The following is a 20,626-nucleotide window of genomic DNA, read 5'->3' as shown; positions in this document are numbered from 1 at the left end:
TAAATATACACTAACAGAGCTGGGACTTTTAGTGCAGGTAATACTAGAGAATCATGGTTTCCAATTCCTACAGAGATTGAAATGTTCAAGGCAGATCTTCAGATGCCATAAACTGAAACAGTTCCTTAAGGTCAGATTCTCAATTTATATAAAATGAAGGAAGTAGCGTGTCAAGTGAATTTTCCCCATTTCTGGTTCCTAGTTCTGAACTACTCCTAGCGCTTTGCCAATAATGTTGCATACCTCCCAGATCATAAGGGTTCTACAGCCTATTTGATTGGTGCTGATTTGCATAAATTTCAGATTGAGCTACTGTACGTATTTACTCATTGACCTTTGCATTTTAGTAGAATACCTTTGTAAAGATGATGATGAGAGAGAACATTAAAGGGAATGAAAATTGCATCTCCTTCCATCAACACTGATAATTTACCCATTCAATAGATGGGTAATGACTATGATTTAATGATGGCAGGTATTTCCTTTCACAGATTAAAAATACCTGTTGAATCTTGTGGGTATCAATTCTGTGCAATTTTCAAAAAGCAAAGACATTCAGTCTTTGCAAGCTTCAGATGAAATCCTTTGCCATTCTGTTTTTGTTTTCAATATTTGTATTTATTTTATTTTTTAGTAAGAAAGAGAGAGAGAAAAAAGAAGCTCAGCTTTCACTGAAAAGTGGAAATAAGCCCTTGAAACCAATTGCTTTGATTTTTGACAGCTTTCAATACCACTGGCAGTGTTTAGAAGAAAACACAAAACATTTGTGAGCTACTTTGATTCTAAGCAATCTGCTGGCAGCACAATTCCAACATTATTCTGTGCTAGTGGAGCTTCAGTTCTGATGAACAGGACTCCATGAATTCTACTAATTAGCTTTTGCTATGGAAATACATAAAATTCTAGCAAGACAGCAGTTAACTGCCTGTATTTTATCTGGATGAAAATTAGTAAAATACACCTGGCCTGAATAAAATAATGCAGTTAAATGGCCCTACTGTAGGTTGGCTCCTTTGTGAGAGTAAAGGAAGGACTCAGGAAGACCCTCACAACTTGCCTCCCTAATACTGGGGAAACCATAGCATGCCCTGTACCCTCGAGTATAGGAAGTGCCCTCTGCTAACACCTCCTGAAAGATAAACCAGAACCAGATTGAACCAGAGACATCCAGAACTAAAAGCATTAGCAGCTATAACTTGAGCTAAAGCTCACTTAGCTAGGGCTGTAGCAGACTCATCGGCTACAAAGCAGGCACAGAGGAGGATCTGTTAACATTCACTGATGTTAAAATGGTGAGTTATATTTGCATGCCTACATCTGGCTGTGACTCCTCCCACTTTTCTCCTTGCTATGCCCCTGGTTTCTCCATAGAGTATCTTACTGTGCAATTTTAAGTAACTCAACTGTACACTTTTTAGGGCTAATTCCACTTAATGTCATTTTACTGAGGATTAATCATATATCTCCCTAAGCAAATACATAAACTAATCATTACCTGTGTTCTCTTGGACCAGAACTTGGGAGAAATCACACCATGTACAAAACAAAGTGCTGCACAGTACTCAATTAATAATGCCACACATTTAGTACAAAGTACGATGCTCATTATTTGGCACTAAAGAAACTTATAATCTGTTCCCTATAATGTTTATATATCTACCAAGAAGGAAGAGTTCCAGGAGTGCATTAAAGCATTAGTTTCAAGGCATTCTAGATTCTGGAGCTGTCTATATTCCAAGTTTTATCATGTTGAAGTACAGTGCTCCTAAACTGTTTGGAAAGGTGCTGATCAGAACTCGCAACTCATTTGGACTCACTTAAAAAATGCCACACACCTAGAATTCCCTGAAAAATGCACATTTGTGAGCACAAATGCTGATTTGGATGTGCACAAATGGAATGCAGTGTCCTTTGCACCAGGTTGTTGGAGAAGGGATTGCTTGAAACTATTGTATTCTTTTCAGGGGACAGGTTTGATGGAAATAAACCTGGTAACTTAAAAACATTATAAAATAAATCCTGAACCAATGCCCACAAAACTCGGTGGAAAGACTCACTGATTTCATTGTTCTTTTAATCAGCCACGTAAAGAGAGTGGTCAAGCAGCTATTTACGTCTCTAGTACTTTTACCAAAAATTAAAAGTAAAGCCACCAGCTACTGCCCACTCACAAACCAGAAAATAACCAGCCACAAGTTAAAACAATAAGTCAAGCCCAGATAATAACCCCCCAACCACACACTTATCATACCCTGCCTCCCCAAAAGCCTGGGAAAACAAGTAGGGAAGTATGAACATCTGAATATTGTACTCCCTTTACCTGGGCACCAGGGATTAAAGAGTATGTAGGTGTCAGTCTCGGGGTTTCTCTTTGTCCGAAGGATGCCAAAGGGAGTCTGGATAGCGACATAGAGGCGAAATTTCCCCACAATGCAGGTCGGAGCAGACATGATGGACAGCCTAATGGAACTGTCTTCCTTCCAAGTAATCTTGGCTCCCCATGTCCCGCTTTGCAATTCTTCAACCAAAGGGACTGGGATGTATGTGCCTTTGTTTTGCTGTGGATAACGACCTATAGTAATGGAAAGAGGAGGATCCTTTTGTGAACATAGTCAAAAGCTTTATAAATGCCTGAGTTTAACTCTCTCATTGCTTCCTTGTTTCCCCCCAGTGTGTTTGTTGCAAGCCCAGTTCTCTCCTCTCCAATTTATTTAGGACTATTTTCGTTAAATGTTTGCACAGTCCTTAGCACAGCGGGGCTTTGGCCTGTAGGTATTATTGCCACATGAGTAATACATAAAACCTCATCTCAGAATATTTTAGATATTGCATCAAACTTCTCATGAACTCCAATTGCTCCTTTCCCTAATAAATCGTAAGTCAGATCTCAGTAAGCTCTTATATAGATGAATGGAACCGACAAGTCTAATAGATTGAAGATACAGCTTTTATGTACTTTGAAGTGGAGTAGGCAGGACATGTAACTGATTTTCCTTCCCAGTTCATTTTATAATGCTGATGTAGAGATAGTGCCAGATCGGAACATCCCAAAATATTGGGATAGTACAAATCCAGATCTGGATGTGAATTTTAGAACATGGCCCGTCTGCATTTTTCAAGTTTGGGTCCACTATTTTTCCATTTGATGGATTGTTCAGAACCACATAGATAGCACATTTTGGCCTAAAGTCCAGGGACGCAGTAGCCCAGAAACCTTACATGTTCTGTTTATTGGGACATGGAACAGAGGAAATGGACCTGCAAAAGAAAAAGGAATGAGAAAGAAAAAGCAAAAATTAATAACAAGCTTAGGAAGATGAAGTGCAGAATATCTTAAAAACGCCATTAAAAAAGTAAGGTGTAGAGGGATGAGAGAGAATAGAGATGACATTCTGTGATTATTAACAATTGGGATCTGAATGTAGGATTTCCTTTTCAACTGGTGCTGGATTTGATCTTTCTTCCCACTATAGTGGTAGTTTGCTCCTACTTTTTATGTACAGGAATTGTGTAAACAATCCGCAGCAGAGCCAGCCAACTACACACTGGAAACACACACATATTGCTTTTGAAAATACCTTTCTTACACCTGTGCAGTGGATTGGTATTAAAACTCTAGTGTGCATGAGACTTAGGAACCAATTCTGCCATCCTGTATACACAACGTGGCACCATGTAGAAGCTGAATAGGATCCACAATCAGGTAGGTGAGAATTCCACCAGCACAAAGCAGCATGCAGCCTTTGCATGACACCTTTGCCCTCTGTTCCCTGGGCTACACGTCTCATGAGGTACAGCACAGGCTCCAGCACTTAGATTCAGATGATTAATAGGAATTCACTGATTGCGTGACAAGAGACCCAATCAAAAATCCTGAGAAATCTTATGATCTGCAATTTAGCAGGCGCTCTACTACAGATATGAAGATTTTAATTGTTAAAGCAATAAAGGCTAGAAGGTTGGGGGGAGGTTGTTGCGTGTGTTTGCTTCTAATTTTGGGGTGGCCCCTGAATTATTTTTTCTGTGGGTCAGTGGTCCCCAACCCAATAAAGGTGCCCCAACCCTGCCACAAAGAAAGACAATGTGGAAAGCTTGTGTTTTGGACATAAATTAATGTTTTGCTTTATTTAAAACAAAATTTGGAAAACTAGCATGATAAAGTTAAAGAATGTAATCTGCTTAATGATTTTGAATAATAATATTTCCTTTCTTGCCAGTTACATAGGCCCCCTTACGTGATAGCTGTGTACATATGTTTTTATGCTTCAGTGGCCTCATATGAATAATTTAATATTTAAGGTAGAGATAAGGGAAGGCATTTTGTTATCATGCATGGTCAGTGTGCCACAGACTACCAGCAGTGTTCCCTCTAAAATGGGTGGCAGCACAGCTTCACAGGTGATTTATTAGCCCCGCCCAGTCAGAGGCTCAGGCTCCCTGCATGGAACTGTCTGATTGGCCTGGGCTGATTAATCACCTGTGAAGCTGTGCTGCCACTCAGCTTAGAGGGAACATCCAGCCACCCAGTTTAGAGGGAACACTGCTGGTAGTTTGCGGAAAGGTTTCCATTGAGCGGGGTGGACCACAGGCCAAAAAGTTTGAGAACAACTGATCTAAAAGTTCCTCAAGAGATGGAAGTAGACGATCCCTGTCCCTTCCAAAAGGGTGCTACTAGGTGATGATATTTTTTATGAGCAGGGCATATATCCACTTGAAACTGATCTGTGGCTACAAATAGAGAACTAAAGCATTAGATGGTAAAGCCTTTGTTCACAGTCCAAATTCAAACCAGTGACCTAACACTGATATCCTCCATACCCCTCCAACAATCCCTTGCACTGTCTTGTCTTCATTTTTCTTAGTCATGTATTTCATTTGGCTTCAGGCCCGCCAATGGGAAGTTTGTGGGAAAGGGAGCAATTACCTGGAGCCCCAGACTCGGCTATCAGCACAGTGGGGCTAAAGCAGGCTTCTGGTCTCTGCCACTCCTGGAAGTGCAAGGCCCCTGGAGGATGTCTCTGTGCACTGTTTCGCCCCTAGGGCCAACTCTGCAGCTCCCATTAGCTGGGAACTGTGGCCAATGGGAGCTGTGGAGACAATGCCTGCAGACAGTTGTGAGCGGAGACCCCTGGACCTCCTGCCTAAAAGCCATATGCCGGTTGTTTTGAGAGTCTCCCGAAGTAAGTGCTGCCACCCTGATACCCTCTTCACCCCCAACCACCTACCCCAGGTCAGAACCCGCATGTGGTCCCACATCCAAATGCCACCCCAGAGCCTGACTCCTCACCCACTCCCACACTCAAACTCCATCCCAAACCCTCTGCCCTCACCCTGTCCAGCACCCGATCTCCCTCCCAGAGCCTGACTGCACACTGCCTGCTGCACCCCAGCTACCTGCCTCAGTCTGGTGAAAGTGAGTGAGGGTGGGGGAGAGCCAGAAGTGAAGGAAGGCAGGATGGACTGAGAGGAAGCGATGCCTTGGAGAAGGGGTGACACAGGGGCCTGGCTTCAGGGAAAGGGTGAGGAGGAGGAGCAAGGTTTACACAATTAGGGTATGTCTACACTACAAAGTTAATTCGAACTAACAGATGTTAGTTCGAATTAACTTTGATACGCGCTACACATGCAAACAGCTAGTTCGAACTTAATTCAAACTAGCGGAGTGCTTAATTCGAACTAGGTAAACCTCATTCCACGAGGACTAAAGCCTAATTCGAATTAACTAGTTTGAATTAAGGGCTGTGTAGCCACTTAATTCGAACTAGTGGGAGGCTAGCCCTCCCCAGCTTTCCCTGGTGGCCACTCTGGGCACCACCAGGGAAACTCTTCTGCCCCCCTCCCGGCCCCGGAGCCCTTAAAGGGGTACGGTCTGGCTACGGTGCCCGTGCCAGGTGCAAGCCTGCCAGCACCCAGCCAGCAGACCCTGCACCTGGCATGGCTCGAGCCAGCCACCCGCTGCCACCCAGCCCTCTGCCTCTTCCCAGGACCAGGTTGGCGGCTCCCGGGAGCCTGCCCGGGTCCGCAAGAGGCGGGCGCCCGCCTGGTCTAGTGCAGACATCGTAGACCTCATCCACGACCTCCGCACTAGGCACAGTAAAGTGGCCGGCTAGGGCAGGAGAGCTGCCAGCCTGGCCACCCAGGAGCAGGTGTGCATGAAAATCAGGGTGGTCCAGTGAGACCCCCGACCCTGAGCCCTGAGCTTAGAACGGTCGTACTGGGTCAGACCAAAGATCCATCTAGCCCAATAGCCTGTCTACCGACAGTGGCCAACACTAGGGACCCTGGAGGGGATGGACCGAAACAATGACCAAGCCATTTGTCTCGTGCCATCCATCTCCAGCCTTCCACAAACAGAGGCCAGGGACACCATTTCTACCCCCTGGCTAATAGCACTCCATGGACCCAACCTCCATGACTTTATCTCACTTCTCTTTAAACTCTGTTCTAGTTCTTGCCTTCACAGCCTCCTGCAGCAAGGAGTTTCACAGGTTGACAATTTGCTTTGTGAAGAACAACTTTATGTTATTAGTTTGAAGCCTGCTACCCATTCATTTCATTTGGTGTCCTCTAGGGTATGTCTACACTACCCTCCTAGTTCGAACTAGGAGGGTAATGTAGGCATACCGCACTTGCAAATGAAGCCCGGGATTTGAATTTCCCGGGCTTCATTTGCATAAATTGGGCGCCGCCATTTTTAAATCCCTGCTCGTTCGAACCCCGTGCCGCGCGGCTACACGCGGCACGAACTAGGTAGTTCGGACTAGGCTTCCTAGTCCGAACTACCGTTACTCTTCGTGGAATGAGGAGTAACGGTAGTTCGGACTAGGAAGCCTAGTCCAAACTACCTAGTTCGTGCCGCGTGTAGCCGCGCAGCACGGGGTTCGAACGAGCAGGGATTTAAAAATGGCGGCGCCCAGTTTATGCAAATGAAGCCCGGGAAATTCAAATCCCGGGCTTCATTTGCAAGTGCGGTATGCCTACATTACCCTGCTAGTTCGAACTAGCGGGGTAGTGTAGACATACCCCTAGTCCTTCTATTATGGGAACTAATGAAGAACTTTTCTTTATGCACCCTCTCCACACCACTCATGCTTTTATAGACCTCTATCATATCCCTCCCTCAGTCTCCTCTTTTCTAAGCTGAAAAGTCCCAGTCTCTTTAGCCTCTCTTCATATAGGACCTGTTCCAAACCCCTGATCATTTTAGTTGCCCTCCCCTCTAACACCCTCTCTCTTCCCCTCTCCCACCTCCTTTACCCAGTCTCCCCCAGTTTTGTTCAATAAAGAGAGTTTCTATTTTTGAACACACATGTCCTTTATTTTGTACATCAGGAAGGGGGGCTAGGGAGGGGTAAGTGGAAGGGGGTGAGGGAGGAATGGGGTACAAGCCCCCGATGGGGAGAACTGGGGTGGCTCTGCGGGCTCCTCGGGGTGGAAGCTCTCCTGCAGCCCCCCGATTCACCTCCCCCGAATGGCAGCCTGCGGCAAGTGCAGCCGGGCTGATGGCCGAGTGCTGTAATGTGCCGAGTGTGGGCACTCAGGGCACTGCAAGCCAGGACTGCTTTGCAAGCGAGGAACCCCTGAGAACTGTCTGTCCGGGGTGGGAGTTGGGTCCCTTTAAGCACAGCCCTCGGCTAGCCTGAGACAGCAGCTCCATGCTCTAAGTCCTAACCTGATGCCCTGCCGGCACTGCTTCCGGCCATCCTTAACCTCGGTTCAGGGTCCACTCAATGTGGACATGCTAGTTTGAATTAGCAAAACACTAATTCGAACTAGTTTTTAAGTCTAGATGTGCTAATTTGAATTAGCTTAGTTCAAAGTAACTAATTCAAACTAAAAGTTAGTTCGAATTAGCGCTGTAGTGTAGACATATCCTTAGAGAGTTGGCATATGGAAGCCCTGGTCATGCTAGAAGAGTGTGCTCAGCAGTGCAGCGCGTGTGTGTGTGTGTGTGTGTGTGTGTGTGTGTGTGTGTGTGTGTGTTGGGGGGGTCATTAACCTGCTCTGGGGCCCTGAATTGTTCTAGGCAGGCCTGTTTATCTGAAGTTGCCTGACCACATGGGAATTGTTCTCAGTCACCGGTTGTGTCCATTAATTCCCTGGTTTCCCTACCATCAAAGTTATTAATTACAGTGGTTTCCATCATGTGGACATTTGCCCATTGGAACCCGGATTGACAGCAAATTCATTTCATATGAATCACCTTGTGTCTACCAGACAGTCACAGATTTGAGTGACCAGTGGCTTGAACAGATTCAAGTCAACAACCTTGATGAGACTGGCTTTAATTTGTATCCCTTTGCCAGTACACTTAAGGGCATGGCTAGACTGCAGTTAAATAGCCATGGCTGGCCCATGGCCCATGGATTCAGAACTCTGGAGCTTGAGCTAATTGCAGTGCTAACTGAGCACTGTTTAATTGTACTATAGATGCTCAGGCTCAGGCTGCAGGGTGAGGTGGAAGTGTCTCAGAGCTTGTGATGCAGCCTGAGCCCAAACATCCACACCGCAATTAAAACCGACACTTAGCCCAAGCCCCATGAGCCCAAGTCAGCTGGCCCAGGCCAGCCATGGGTGTTTAATTGCAATGCAGACATGCCCTTAGCCATCTCCGACATAGCCTATATTGCTTTAATTAAACATAAACAAATAGCAAAAACAATTGCCTGGTGAACATTGCCTTCGTCTGGTAATTTTTAAATTACAGCTTTTGTCATTATCTTTTCTCTCCGGAAGGGTTTGTTCTCAACTTTATGCCCTTTCTGGCACTACATGTTTTTAATCTTAGGTTGTGTTTAGTGGCATCAAACACTGTCTGCCAGTCTAATAAATGAACTGTAGTCCCATCTGGTTGTAAAGCATGTCTTTGATATCTACACTTCCACGTAATGAAGAGAGCTCCTCAGAACAGCAATGCCTCCAGGAAAAGGGCAACCCTATTCACTAGCATCACAGTTAAGCAGCGTTTATGCAGAAGCTTTTGCTCCCAATCTCCCTTCCCCTTACGTCATATATGTGAGCGTGAGTGTACGTGAGAGAGAGAGACAAAGAAAAGAGAATGAATGAATGAATGAATGATGTGAGGAAAAAGTAACTTGTGCAAATTGGAAAAGTGATGACAGTTTAAGATTTCTTTAGCCAAATAAAGGCTTAATGTTGAATGTGATTTGATACAGCAATACAAAGGTTCAGGATACAGAATTCAAAGACAATTTTTTTTTTGGGGGGGGGGAAGGAGGGAGACTGTAAGACCTTTTGTTATTCTTCCTCATTAGGTCAGATTTTTTACACACACACACTCACTCCTTTTTGGGGGGCATGCTTACCACTCCATTATTAAATGCACAACACTGCCATCTGCAAGAATTCCCCTGAAATATTGCTAACAAATCTATCTGAAGTGCTTATCAGGCTTTTATCATGATAATATCTGAGCACCTCATAATCCTTTTACCCCGTTAGTAATATTTTAGCTCTTAAAAATGAGATCGAATAGGTGGAGAAACTGGATGAATTTGAAGGTTCAAAAAGGAAAAATGTGTGTGAGGAGGGGCAGGTGTTAGAATGTGTTCAACCAGGTAGGAGGAAGGGTTATACGTGTGTGAGAGATTAGAGCAAGAGCAGTCCAGAATGATAGCAGAAAGGTTTGGTAGCTGAACCGGTATGGAGAGGTGCGATAAAGGAGACCCCTATTGCTGGGAGTCAGACAAGAATTGCTAGAGAAGAAGAAAGAAGGAGCAGAGGCTCAGTGATTTCCGAGCAAGAGATTCCAGGGAGATTCTGGAGCTGAGAGTGGTTAGGATGCCTGTCTTGAGTGGAAAAGTTGGGCTTGTTTCATCTTTTGCAACAAGGGCTTGCGGGAATTGACTGAGTGATTCTGATGGATTATGTAATGTGTATTATGTATTCTACTGTAGAACTCAGTACACATTTACCTACTATTCTTTTCCACAGGACCTTGGCCTCATTCAGTGCAAGGATGGATGATGCTCACTTCATGGCATTTTACTTCTCGTTATTCAATGTGCAGCCATAGGCCCTATTTACTTCTCACTACTCAAACCCTGCTTTGAAGACAGAACTATTAATTACCTCATGCACTTCTTTATGGCACTCAGTTCTATAGCATCCAAATGCTTCCCAAACATTAATGAATGTTCACAAGACCATAGTGAGGTGAGAGGTTATTATCCCCATATTACAGGGGGAGAACTGAGGCACAGAGATTAATCAAAAGTAGCCACTAATTTTGGGTGCCCAAAACGGGAGCTACTTTTTCAGAGAACTCCTTATATAGCATTTTTTACATTCAATACGCACCTTCTATTGACTTTTATGAGTACAGGCAGTCCCCGGGTTACGTGGATCTGACTTACGTTGGATCCCTACTTAAGAACGGGGTGCTGCGACCCCCCCAGCAGACCGCCGAGACTTGTCGCAGCGGTCCCGCTGTCTGCGTCCTCCACGGCGAGAAAAGCTGCTCCGCGTCTCCCTGGTCTGCTGGGGGGGCGCGCAGCTAGTGCGATCCCTTCCCCCAGCAGACCAGGCTTTTTTCGCCACGGAGGACGCGGGCAGCGGGACCGCCAAGACGCACCGCGGTCCCGCCGCCCCCATCCTCCGTGGCAAGAAAAGGCTGGTCTGCTGGGGGGTGGGGTGGGGGGGAAGAACCGATAGTCTGCTCCCCCCCCAGCAGACCAGGCTTTTCTTGCCGCTGGTCAGTTTCAGCAGCGGCTGAATCAGGACGCCTGGGGCAGAGCAGCTGGGGTGCTGCCGGGTTGGTCCCCACAGCGCTGAGGTGCGGCGCTGCGGGGACCTACCCGGCAGTGCTCCAGCTGCTCTGTCCCAGGCGTCCAGATTCAGCCGCTGTTGAAACTGATCAGCGGCTGATTCCAGGAAGCCCGGGGCAGAGCAACTCTGCCTCAGGCTTCCTGTAGTCAGCCACTGGTCAGTTTCAGCAGCGGCTGACTTGGGGACACTTGGGCAGAGCAGCTGGGGAGTTGCCGGGTTGGTCCAGTAGCGTCGAGGAGCGGCGCTGCGGGACCAACCCAGCAGCACCCCAGCTGCTCTGCCCCAGGCGTCCCCAAGAGCAGCTGGGGTGCTGCTGGGTTGGTCCCGCTGCGCCAAGGGTCGGCGCTACCAGACCAACCCAGCAGCACTCCAGCTGTTCTGCCCCAGGTGTGTCCGATTCAGCCACTGCTGGTCAGTTTCAACAGCGGCTGAATCTGGACGCCTGGGACAGAGCAGCTGGGGCGCTGCCGGTTTGGTCCCCGCAGCGCCGCACCTCGGCGCTGCGGGGACCAATCTGGCAGCACCCCAGCTGCTCTACCTCAGGTGTCCCCAAGTCAGCTGCTGCTGAAACTGATCTAGCGGCTGATTCCAGGAAGCTCGGGGCAAAGCAGCTCTGCCTCGGGCTTCCTGTAGTCAGCCGCTGGTCAGTTTCAGCAGCGGCTGAATCGGGGACACCTGGGGTACAATATGTACAAGTTCCGACTTACATACAAATTCAACTTAAGAACAAACCTACAGTCCCTATCTTGTACGTAACCCGGGGACTGCCTGTACTCAGCACATCAACACAGACTCAATTCCAGCATGCAGAAAATGAGAAATACCTAATTGGTTACCATCTGTGAAAAACTTGATTTAAATAATTTGCCCACAACCAGAAAGAAACGCCATAGCAGCAGTGAGGATTGAATCCAAGTTTCCAGGGCGGCATTCAATTGCCTTAACCATAAGACGAGACCATCCTTTCTCTTCCTGCAGTCCCCTGCCTCATTCACTACACACTTTCCAACTTCTGAAACAAATGGGAAGGAGGGCTAAGAAGAGGAGAATGCTATTATATCTAAACTCTGTATCATAGTATATGTGCAGAAGACGACCAAATTCAGGTTGCATTGACAACCATAGGCTATGTCTACACAGCAATGTTATTTTGAAATAACTCGCATTATTTTGAAATAACATAGTTTGCGTCAACACAGCCGGCAGTTATTTCAACAATGTCGAAATACTGTCAAGCTGGAGGACTTCTAAATCTGACTCCTGTAATCCTCTTTTATGAGGAGTAAGGGAAGTCAGGGGAAGAGTGCTCTATTTTGAAATAAGTGCTGTGTAGACAGCACCAAAACTCAAAATAAGCCATTTTGAAAGAAGCTACATAATTGACGTAGTTCAATTTGCATAGCTTATTTTGAGTTAAGCCCTGCTGTGTAGATGTGCCCTTTAGTTATGTCATATTTTAACTTTTTGGTGCTTGCCTTTGTAACCTTAATATTCTTATAGCACATTGCGTGTATGAATTCTTGCTTTTAAAAAAAGAAACTAGCAACCAGACTCTACTCCCAAAAATGTCATCATGTTGACACCCCCATTGGTAGGACTGGAAGCTTTAGTGAAGTGAAGTGAAGTGAGAGAACTCTGGCCTCAAAGTGAGATATTGCCTCATAATGAGGGATTATTCTAGGGCATTATGATGTGTTACTACTCCATGAACATTCATCATAACACTGTTATGAGGGGATTGGATGGTTCTAGGTCAGGGTAGGCAATTTTTTTTTTTGATAGAGTAGCCACTACAAGACTTTGGTATGCGGTCAAGGGCTGCACTCTTCCATATTAATGAAGAAAGTGCAGAGTCTGGGATGGAGGTTGGGTGCAGAAGGGAGCTTGGGATAGGGGATTGGAATGCAAGAGGAGTGTGGGATCTGGGAGGGAATCGTGACCTGAGGCAGGAGACTGGGGTGCAAGATCCATGAAGGGATATGGATGCAGGAAAGGATTCTGACCAGGAGGAGGGAGTGCAGGGTTTGGGAGGTGGCTGTGACTTGGGGCAGGAGTGGGTGCAGGGATCTGGGTTGTGATCAGGGGTAGAACATTGGGGTGGAAGGTCTGGGAGGGGATTGTGACCTGGAGGTGGGTTGTGGGAGGGCGTGGAGGGTCTCGGAGGGGGTTATGACCTGGGACAGGGGATTGGGGTACAGGATCTAGGAAGAGGCAGCAGTGCAGGAGTGGGGCAGAGGGTTGGGGGAGGGAGGGGCCAGGTTGCCAGAGGCAGGCTTTGACTGGGAGACATTTTCTGGGTGGCTCCCAGGCTGCAGCCCAGCAGGTTTCTCAGTCAGTTTTCCTGCGTACCATGATCCTGCACCAGCTACATGGGCTATGTGGAGCTGTGACTGTTGTGAGCCTAGAGGGTTAAGGGATACTTTGCACGCTGCCTGTCCTGCAAACAGGCAGCTCCTATAGGCTGGAAACAGGCCAATGGGAGTTGCAAGACTGTGCTGAGGGTGGGAGCAGCATGCAAAGCCTCTCCCCTCTTCTCCTGGGCTTGCAGCGTTCAGAGAGCTATTCTGAGCAGCATGTAGGGGCTTGGCAGGAAGGGAGCCCGGCTGATGCTTCTGCAGGCTGGAACCAGTGGCTTGGTGGGCCAGATGCAGCCTGCGTTTTGCCTGCCCCTGTTCTAGGTAAGAACTGATCAGTGTTTCAGTAACTTTCATGTTTAGAAGTCTCATTTAAATTCAGACCCAATGAATATTGACCAAAAGTTATTGCCCTCTGATATCCCATCAGTGGCTAGTGTGACAGGTGTTGATAGTTTCAGATCAGTCCCTAGTAAGCAGATGTTCACATCAAAGAAAGTACTGTCACTGACATGCCTGTTGTCAGTCTCAAGCCACAGAAAGGGCAGGGACTAAAAAAACCTGGAGACTGAACTCCTCTTGCCTCTCACAACCAGAGGTGATCCCTGAGGCATGTTGGTTAGACTGGGTGATGATGGAGCTAGTAGTACAGCTATACATGGAGCTATACATGAACAATTTGAGCTTCCAATGTGGTCAGACTGGCCTTTCACAAACCCTCACATTGACTTTTTAAAAATATTAAACAGAAAAAATATTTTACAATAGCCAGAGCTGGCAGTTCCACCTATTATTAAGATTAGCTGACACTTCCCATTATAAGACCCTGTTACTAGAGGCTTATACATTTTGCAAATTTTAAACCATTAGGGCTGAAATTTTGCATGATGATTGTCTGCCAGCGTTTTGGAAAATTTCACCCACAATGGTTTCTGAGAATGAGGTCAGAGAGAAATAAGTGCATCCCGTCCCGGCCCATCCTAAAACAGTCTGGTGAGCTTCTTCTTTGTGAAACTCGATCAGGGATGTGAAGTTTACCAGGAACAAGCCTTTTGTCAAATCTGCAAGTTTTAAGCCTTTAAAAAAAAGTCAGACTTAGCACATACTGTACTAAGTAGAGATTTCTCAGATTTTAGTAGCTTAATTCTCTGCAGACTCTATATCCACTGGCATGCTCCAGCCAGGACTTTCCCTACAATGGTAGCTCAGTGCTGCTACGGGGTAGGGTAGGGCAATTATGGGGAGTGTGTCTGCTGAAGGATGATATTCTGTCTGGGTCCAGACTACACCGAGGAAGAAGCTACCTGATTTGAGTGGAGAGATCAGTATTGCATATTAGTTACCAACTGCTGCAAGGCCAGCAGAAAGAAAGATGTTTTCAGATAAGTCCCACAAAATGAGTGCCATTGTTGTTTGGGGATACTTTTCTTGGAAGACAGAGTGATGGGATTTTTCTTTTGAAGATATGTTTAGATTCCAGAGGACATTCCCTCCCACAACTGCATTTAATTTAAGATATACGTCAAAATGTGCAGGCCCCACACTAATTCACAGTATTCATTTCAGCCACATCCTCATTAGAAGATATTTTTAAAAAGAGATTTGTCTTCTTTGGGGAGATATATTATATACATACACAGTGAGGTTAATATTTTTCCAGTTTGACTCATTCATTTTACCCAGCAAGATCCTTCACACAGAGTATAAAGAATCCATTTCCAAGTAGGTCCTGGAAGTATAATAATTGTGACAGGAAGATAAATAAGTTGGAGCAGAGAGCCAGAGTACAGTAGCTATGTAACAGAGGTAAGCCTTATTATAACAAACAGCCTTAGGATGGTAGCTGGGTGCACTGGGACCATGATTAGCTAACATGCATGAATAACCTTTACAAACACCCAGCTGTCAAAACAACAACCACCACCTAACTTCTCTACCCCAGATAATTACAGACAATAAGGCAAAGTCTACATTAGACCCAGCAGCTCAGCTTAAGGTACGCAACTCCAGTGACATAAAATGCATTGTGGGAGTCAGCTTACTTTAAGCCGAGCTTGGCAACATCACCTTAGCGGGAGAATAATGGAAACAATGTTCCCTTTGGCTTCCTTTACTCCTGGCAAGAGCCGGGGTACTGGCCACTGGCAGGGGCGCCCTCTGAGTTTGATTTAGCGAGTCTTGACTAGCTTTCCATATGCCTGTCTAGCTGTTAGTAAACACCAGAGTGAAAATATATATATGCCTTTGGCATTATCATGACGGAAACTAACAGATTTGTTGTTCTTAACCAACAGCTGGCATGCAGTTGTTTTTATGTTCTTGACCAATTTTAGGGAGTGTGTTCCAATGGTCATAAATAATTCTGGCTTCAAAGAACAGGAACTTTTTTAGAAAATGGAAACAAGATGGGACATGCCACTAACTCTTTGCTCAGCCCATCTTGAATTCCTGTAGGTTTATGAGAACCCATTCTTTCTAAAAGGGAAAATATTTACACAATTAAACCATGGCATTGAATTAAACAGGCAGACAATGTGCTTTGCCACAATGTCACAGTGACCAAGGCACTCTGTTTCTGCATATTGCCATAATGACTGGAGTGACATGTTTTACTAACCATGCCCTTGAGAAAATAGGCGAAGCAACAATCTGAATCCAATGGGTAAAAATGGCTCCATTGTTAGCATTAATCTCTCAAAGGAAATGATTTATGGGTTTTTTTTAAACATTCAATAGAGTCTTGGTCAGTTAAGAGTGAGGTATTTTTCTTTAAAATTAGAATAAGGATCTGGGCTCTGGAGAGTCTCCCATTAGCTTCTGAGGACTTTGGACTGTGCCCCCAACCCTGTAAGTCTTTACTCAGGCAAATGTCCTCTTGACTTTCTTGGCAGTTCAGCCTGGATAAAGCATAAAAGGATCCGGCCTTAGAATTCTTTACTCTTGACTGATTTCATATGACTAACAATCCCTCGGAGCATCGCCCTTAGGGCTTCAGAAAAAAAAAAAGAGAAGGAAGTTTCTGCTCTAGTTTTAGAGAAATATTCCATGATTTATAGATGCATGGAAAGTGGGGGTAGGAAAATTAGTCCAGAGTTCTGGGATTTATGAGCATTTTGGAAGAGGATTGATAAATTAGAGATGTATGATAATATTTATAGATAGCTTCATAAATCCATAGATATTGGTCTATTTAAGGAAGGTCTGACTAGTCCTAAGATTTACAACAATGCATGGAAATCTCTCATTAGAGTAAGAATGTACCATATAAACTCATCAACAGCTTTGGTAGTGTATAGGAAACTGTTCACTCCTGGGGGAGTTCTGTGTCAATAAATTAAAAATTCTGCATATTTTATCTGACAAAACAGCACAGTATCATCACATCGGTTTCAATTATCGTGGAAATTTATTTCAGAACTACAAATCAGCAAGTATGTCTGTAACAATACAGACAACAGGGCGATTCCCACAGGAGTAGGGAGTTAAAGAAACTCCTACAATGACTCGGTTCCTCTTTTTTGGTTACACTTTTGTTGGTCACCTCAGTTTGTGTCACCCATGCCCATTGGGCACATCTTGGAGGGGGGGGGGGGGGACTGCCATTACCATCTCAGGCATTCACAATCTCTCCTCCTCAGAGTGGTTTCATGGGGTGCCTCCTCCCTCAGCTCACACACCTGTACACTCCTAGAGCCCTTCTGTGCGGGTTTCAGGCACCCAGGGTATGTCTACACTACCCTCCTAGTTCGAACTAGGAGGGTAATGTATGCATACCGCACTTGCTAATGAAGCCCGGGATTTGAATTTCCCGGGCTTCATTAGCATAAGCGGGGAGCCACCATTTTTAAATCCCCGCTGCTTCGAACCCCGTGTAGCGCGGCTACACAGGGCTCGAACTAGGTAGTTCGGACTAGGGTGCCTATTCCGAACTACCGGTACACCTCGTTTCACGAGGAGTAACGGTAGTTCGGAATAGGCACCCTAGTCCGAACTACCTAGTTCGAGCCCCGTGTAGCCGCGCTACACGGGGTTCGAAGCAGCGGGGATTTAAAAATGGCGGCTCCCCGCTTATGCTAATGAAGCCCGGGAAATTCAAATCCCGGGCTTCATTAGCAAGTGCGGTATGCATACATTACCCCGCTAGTTCGAACTAGCGGGGTAGTGTAGACATACCCCCAGACTTCCACACAGTCAGCCCCTCCCCCCAGCCCAGACACCTTTGCCCTCTCCCCTGCAGACCCCAGCCACTGGGTGCCCCCCAGCCCAGATGGGTGCCCCCCAGCCTCATCCCCTGCACCTCAGAACCCAGCTGCATGGCACCCCTAGCCCAGATACCTGCACACTTACAGGACGTGCTGCAGAATCCCCCCAGGAGTGAAGGCCCATATCAGCAGACCTAATCATACAATTATTCCTGGAAGGAATCGCTGTTAGAACTACCAATTCTAAATAAGCACTTTTACCACCACTTTCACAGCACTGGTGCCTGCCTGGTTACCTGCAGCACTGTGCACAGAGACACAGATTCACCACACGGTCCTTCAAATCTGCTTTGGGACTTACTGTGCACAAAATACCTGCATTCTCCCCTTCAGAAGGCAGCTGCCAGAAAGCCAACCCAGCCCCAACTTGACCAGAATCAAATAAGTCCAGAACATCTGATGGATTCATGGAGTCAGTCCATCCACTTTATAGCCTCAGCCTGCAAAGCGCTCAATGGAGGCCCTAGAAGAACTTGGAGCTCCCAGAAGAACAGGGAAGTTGCTCTTCCCCTGGACAACCTATTCAATGAGGTGTTAAGAGTGGAACACAATTATGACTGTCCAATCCATTGACATTTAAATTACTTCACTATCGATAATCTTTATAGAAACATTCTGCTAAAATACTGTACTCACTAGGTAGCTGTGTGGTACAGTGCTGTGAAAGGATGTATTTTGAAACAGAGCAGCAGGAACTATTTGTAATGCACAATTTATTCAGTTAATTTCACTGTGAGTTGTTGGCAATCAAACCGAGTTTTTGCAAATTTGTTATTCATGGAATGTTTCTTGAGAACAAATTTCAGCCTACTGATGATAGCAAGGAGAGTTTGCCCCATATATTCCCGATTCATTATCAACTAAAAGAATAATCTTTATTAAACACATACATACTATGATGGTATCCTGCAAAGAGAACTTCCTGCAAGGTGCTCAATATTCCCAACCTCCACTGAATTCACCAGGAACCGAGAACATCGGCAGCAGCTGAGGTACGCATCACCTTCATATCAAATCAACTTAAAAACTTTCAAATCTACAACATTCCTCTGAATAACCACTTATTTTCATGCTATACTTTTTACATTCTTATCTACCAAAGCTCTGGCTTGGGTTGCAGTGTTTTGCTGCTGCTGCCTGCCAAAGTCCTCTGCAAGTATGGCTTGCATTTGGTAAGCCAGACACCTGCTTCCCAGAAACATAATACTAAATGCAGACAGAGTGAGTGTCCTCATGGCAAACGAAATGCTGAATCTTTCAGCAGTCTCTGTTCCTTGTAAAGAAACCTTTTCCCTTTCCCATGTGCTTGTAGAGAATCATTTGTCAGTGCACAGAGTATTAAGCAGTGTTGGCTATTCATTGTCCTGCACCATGATCAGAAAATGTGCTGCTGATCTGATTGCTGCCCAACAGCCTCAAGTATTAAGCAGTGTACTGCCATCAAGTATGTCACTAATCAAGGGATGCTCAGTACTCTGGATATTGTGAAATTCTGTCACCTCCTTGGGGAAAGACAATTGGCAGAAATAATGGCAACTCTGAAGCACTAGGGGAAAAGCAGCTACGTCTTTCTTCATAAAAACTGGTTTCTTGTTCCCCTGCTTAGCTACAGCAGAGTGTTTCCAGTTCCCATTGGAACCTACAAGCATGAGACTGCAAAGGACTACAGCAAATTGGAGAATCAGGCCCCTGAAGAGCAAGAAATAGCCGGATGGCTGAATATAGATTTCATAGAATCATAGAATACTAGGACTGGAAGGGACCTCGAGAGGTCATTGAGTCCAGTCCCCTGCCCCATGGCAGGACCAAATGCTGTCTAGACCATCCCTGATAGACATTTATCTATAGCTATTTAGACTTGTGGAAATAATTTGCCACTCATCAGTGGGGCCACACCAAACACATGAAGCTCTGACTGGTAGGGCTTCGTTCCACTCTACTAGGTGGACCACTAGAGTGTGCTGCTGCCCCTAAGCTAAATGACTCTGTCTACTAGCTCATCCCTCTCAATGTCCAAAGTCACTACCATTTGCCATTGGGCTCCTGTTTAATGAAAAGTTAGCTTTAGCTATTTGCTGGTGACTTCTTTCTGTCCAGTCCAGCTATAGTACTGGAAGGACTGATTAAGGCAAGGATGAGAGGGGCCAATGGCTGGGCTGAGCATTTGGAAATTGAGAAATGTAATGTCTGTGTCTGAATTACCCAAAGCACAGACTAGAATTAAGCCCACATCAAACTCCAAAGTATTTTAGATTCATTTCCATACATGACAATGCAATAAAGGTAAAAAAGGTTTCAGAATTCTACCATAAATATTAAAAAAAATATCACTTTCATAAAGAATTCTGAAATTTGTTTTATTCATCATACAATGTAATAACAAACTTTCCATTTTCCACTTCTTTTAACTATCGCTATTTGTTTTCAAGATATAAAGATGAATTGGAAAAGCCTTGGCTTTAATTAAATCCCCAAAAGGACTAGTAATCTTTGTGCATATTAAATTTTTAAGGCACTTACAAATGTTCAACTGATCAGCTCATTATACTACCACAACATGCCTCCTAAACCTAATTGAAATGAGAAGGGGGGGGGGGGGAAGGTAGAGGGAACTGCCTACTAAAACATCTTCACTATGTATTTGTTTAAAAGATACAGTATGTCTATCTTTAAAAAATAACTCTAATAAGTGATCATGATCCTAATTCAAGAGCAGGAAAAAAAATCAATAATACAAGTTTCAACTCAGGAAGGCATATTAAATGTCAGTTCAAAGCAATTATACATAGTCTGTAACAAAAAGTAACAGAGATATCTTTACAAAAAAATCCAGCAATAACTCAGGGTGAAATTGTGACTTTACCAAAAGCCCTGGGTATGGGGCAGGGTACAACTGCACTGACCCAAGAACAGATTAGGAAGCAGATTGTGACTCAGACTTGCAGTCTGCCTTCTGGCTTTCCCTCTTCTTTGTGGGGGACACATCCTGAAGCCCAACCCCTGCCTGAACTGGCTCATTCATTGGGGTGAATGTCATTTCCTCTGCCTGTAAAGCAGGTATCTGGTGTAAGTGGTCACCATATATCTCCTAACCAAGTGAGTTATAAGATCAAGAACACATATTCCTGCGCATCCAGAAATATAATCTATGCTATCATGTGCCGAAAGTGTCCGTCTGCTATGTACATTGGACAAACATCTCAGACACTTCGCCAAAGGATT

At 45.3% G+C, this 20,626-nt stretch overlaps 1 protein-coding gene and 1 long non-coding RNA gene across 3 annotated transcripts in view; one reads left to right on the top strand and one right to left on the bottom strand.

Moving 5' to 3' along the window:
* Positions 1–20,626, bottom strand: part of F13A1 (coagulation factor XIII A chain) — an 89,356-nt gene that overhangs the window by 51,948 nt on the left and 16,782 nt on the right. For both annotated transcript variants that reach the window (XM_014581439.4, XM_075921295.2), the window contains one exon: positions 2,321–2,572. In XM_014581439.4, coding sequence (XP_014436925.2) covers positions 2,321–2,572 — 252 coding nt within the window. The remainder of the gene's footprint in view (positions 1–2,320; positions 2,573–20,626) is intronic.
* Positions 13,336–20,626, top strand: part of LOC112543988 (uncharacterized) — a 29,117-nt gene continuing 21,826 nt past the window's right edge. Inside the window, exon 1 of the long non-coding RNA XR_016348868.1 lies at positions 13,336–13,466. This is a non-coding gene — a long non-coding RNA (uncharacterized LOC112543988). The remainder of the gene's footprint in view (positions 13,467–20,626) is intronic.

Source organism: Pelodiscus sinensis, chromosome 2, assembly GCF_052426305.1.
Source record: "Pelodiscus sinensis isolate ZL-2025 chromosome 2, ASM5242630v1, whole genome shotgun sequence".
Classification (NCBI taxonomy): Eukaryota; Metazoa; Chordata; order Testudines; family Trionychidae; genus Pelodiscus; species Pelodiscus sinensis.
This window is presented reverse-complemented; position numbering and strand designations above follow the sequence as displayed.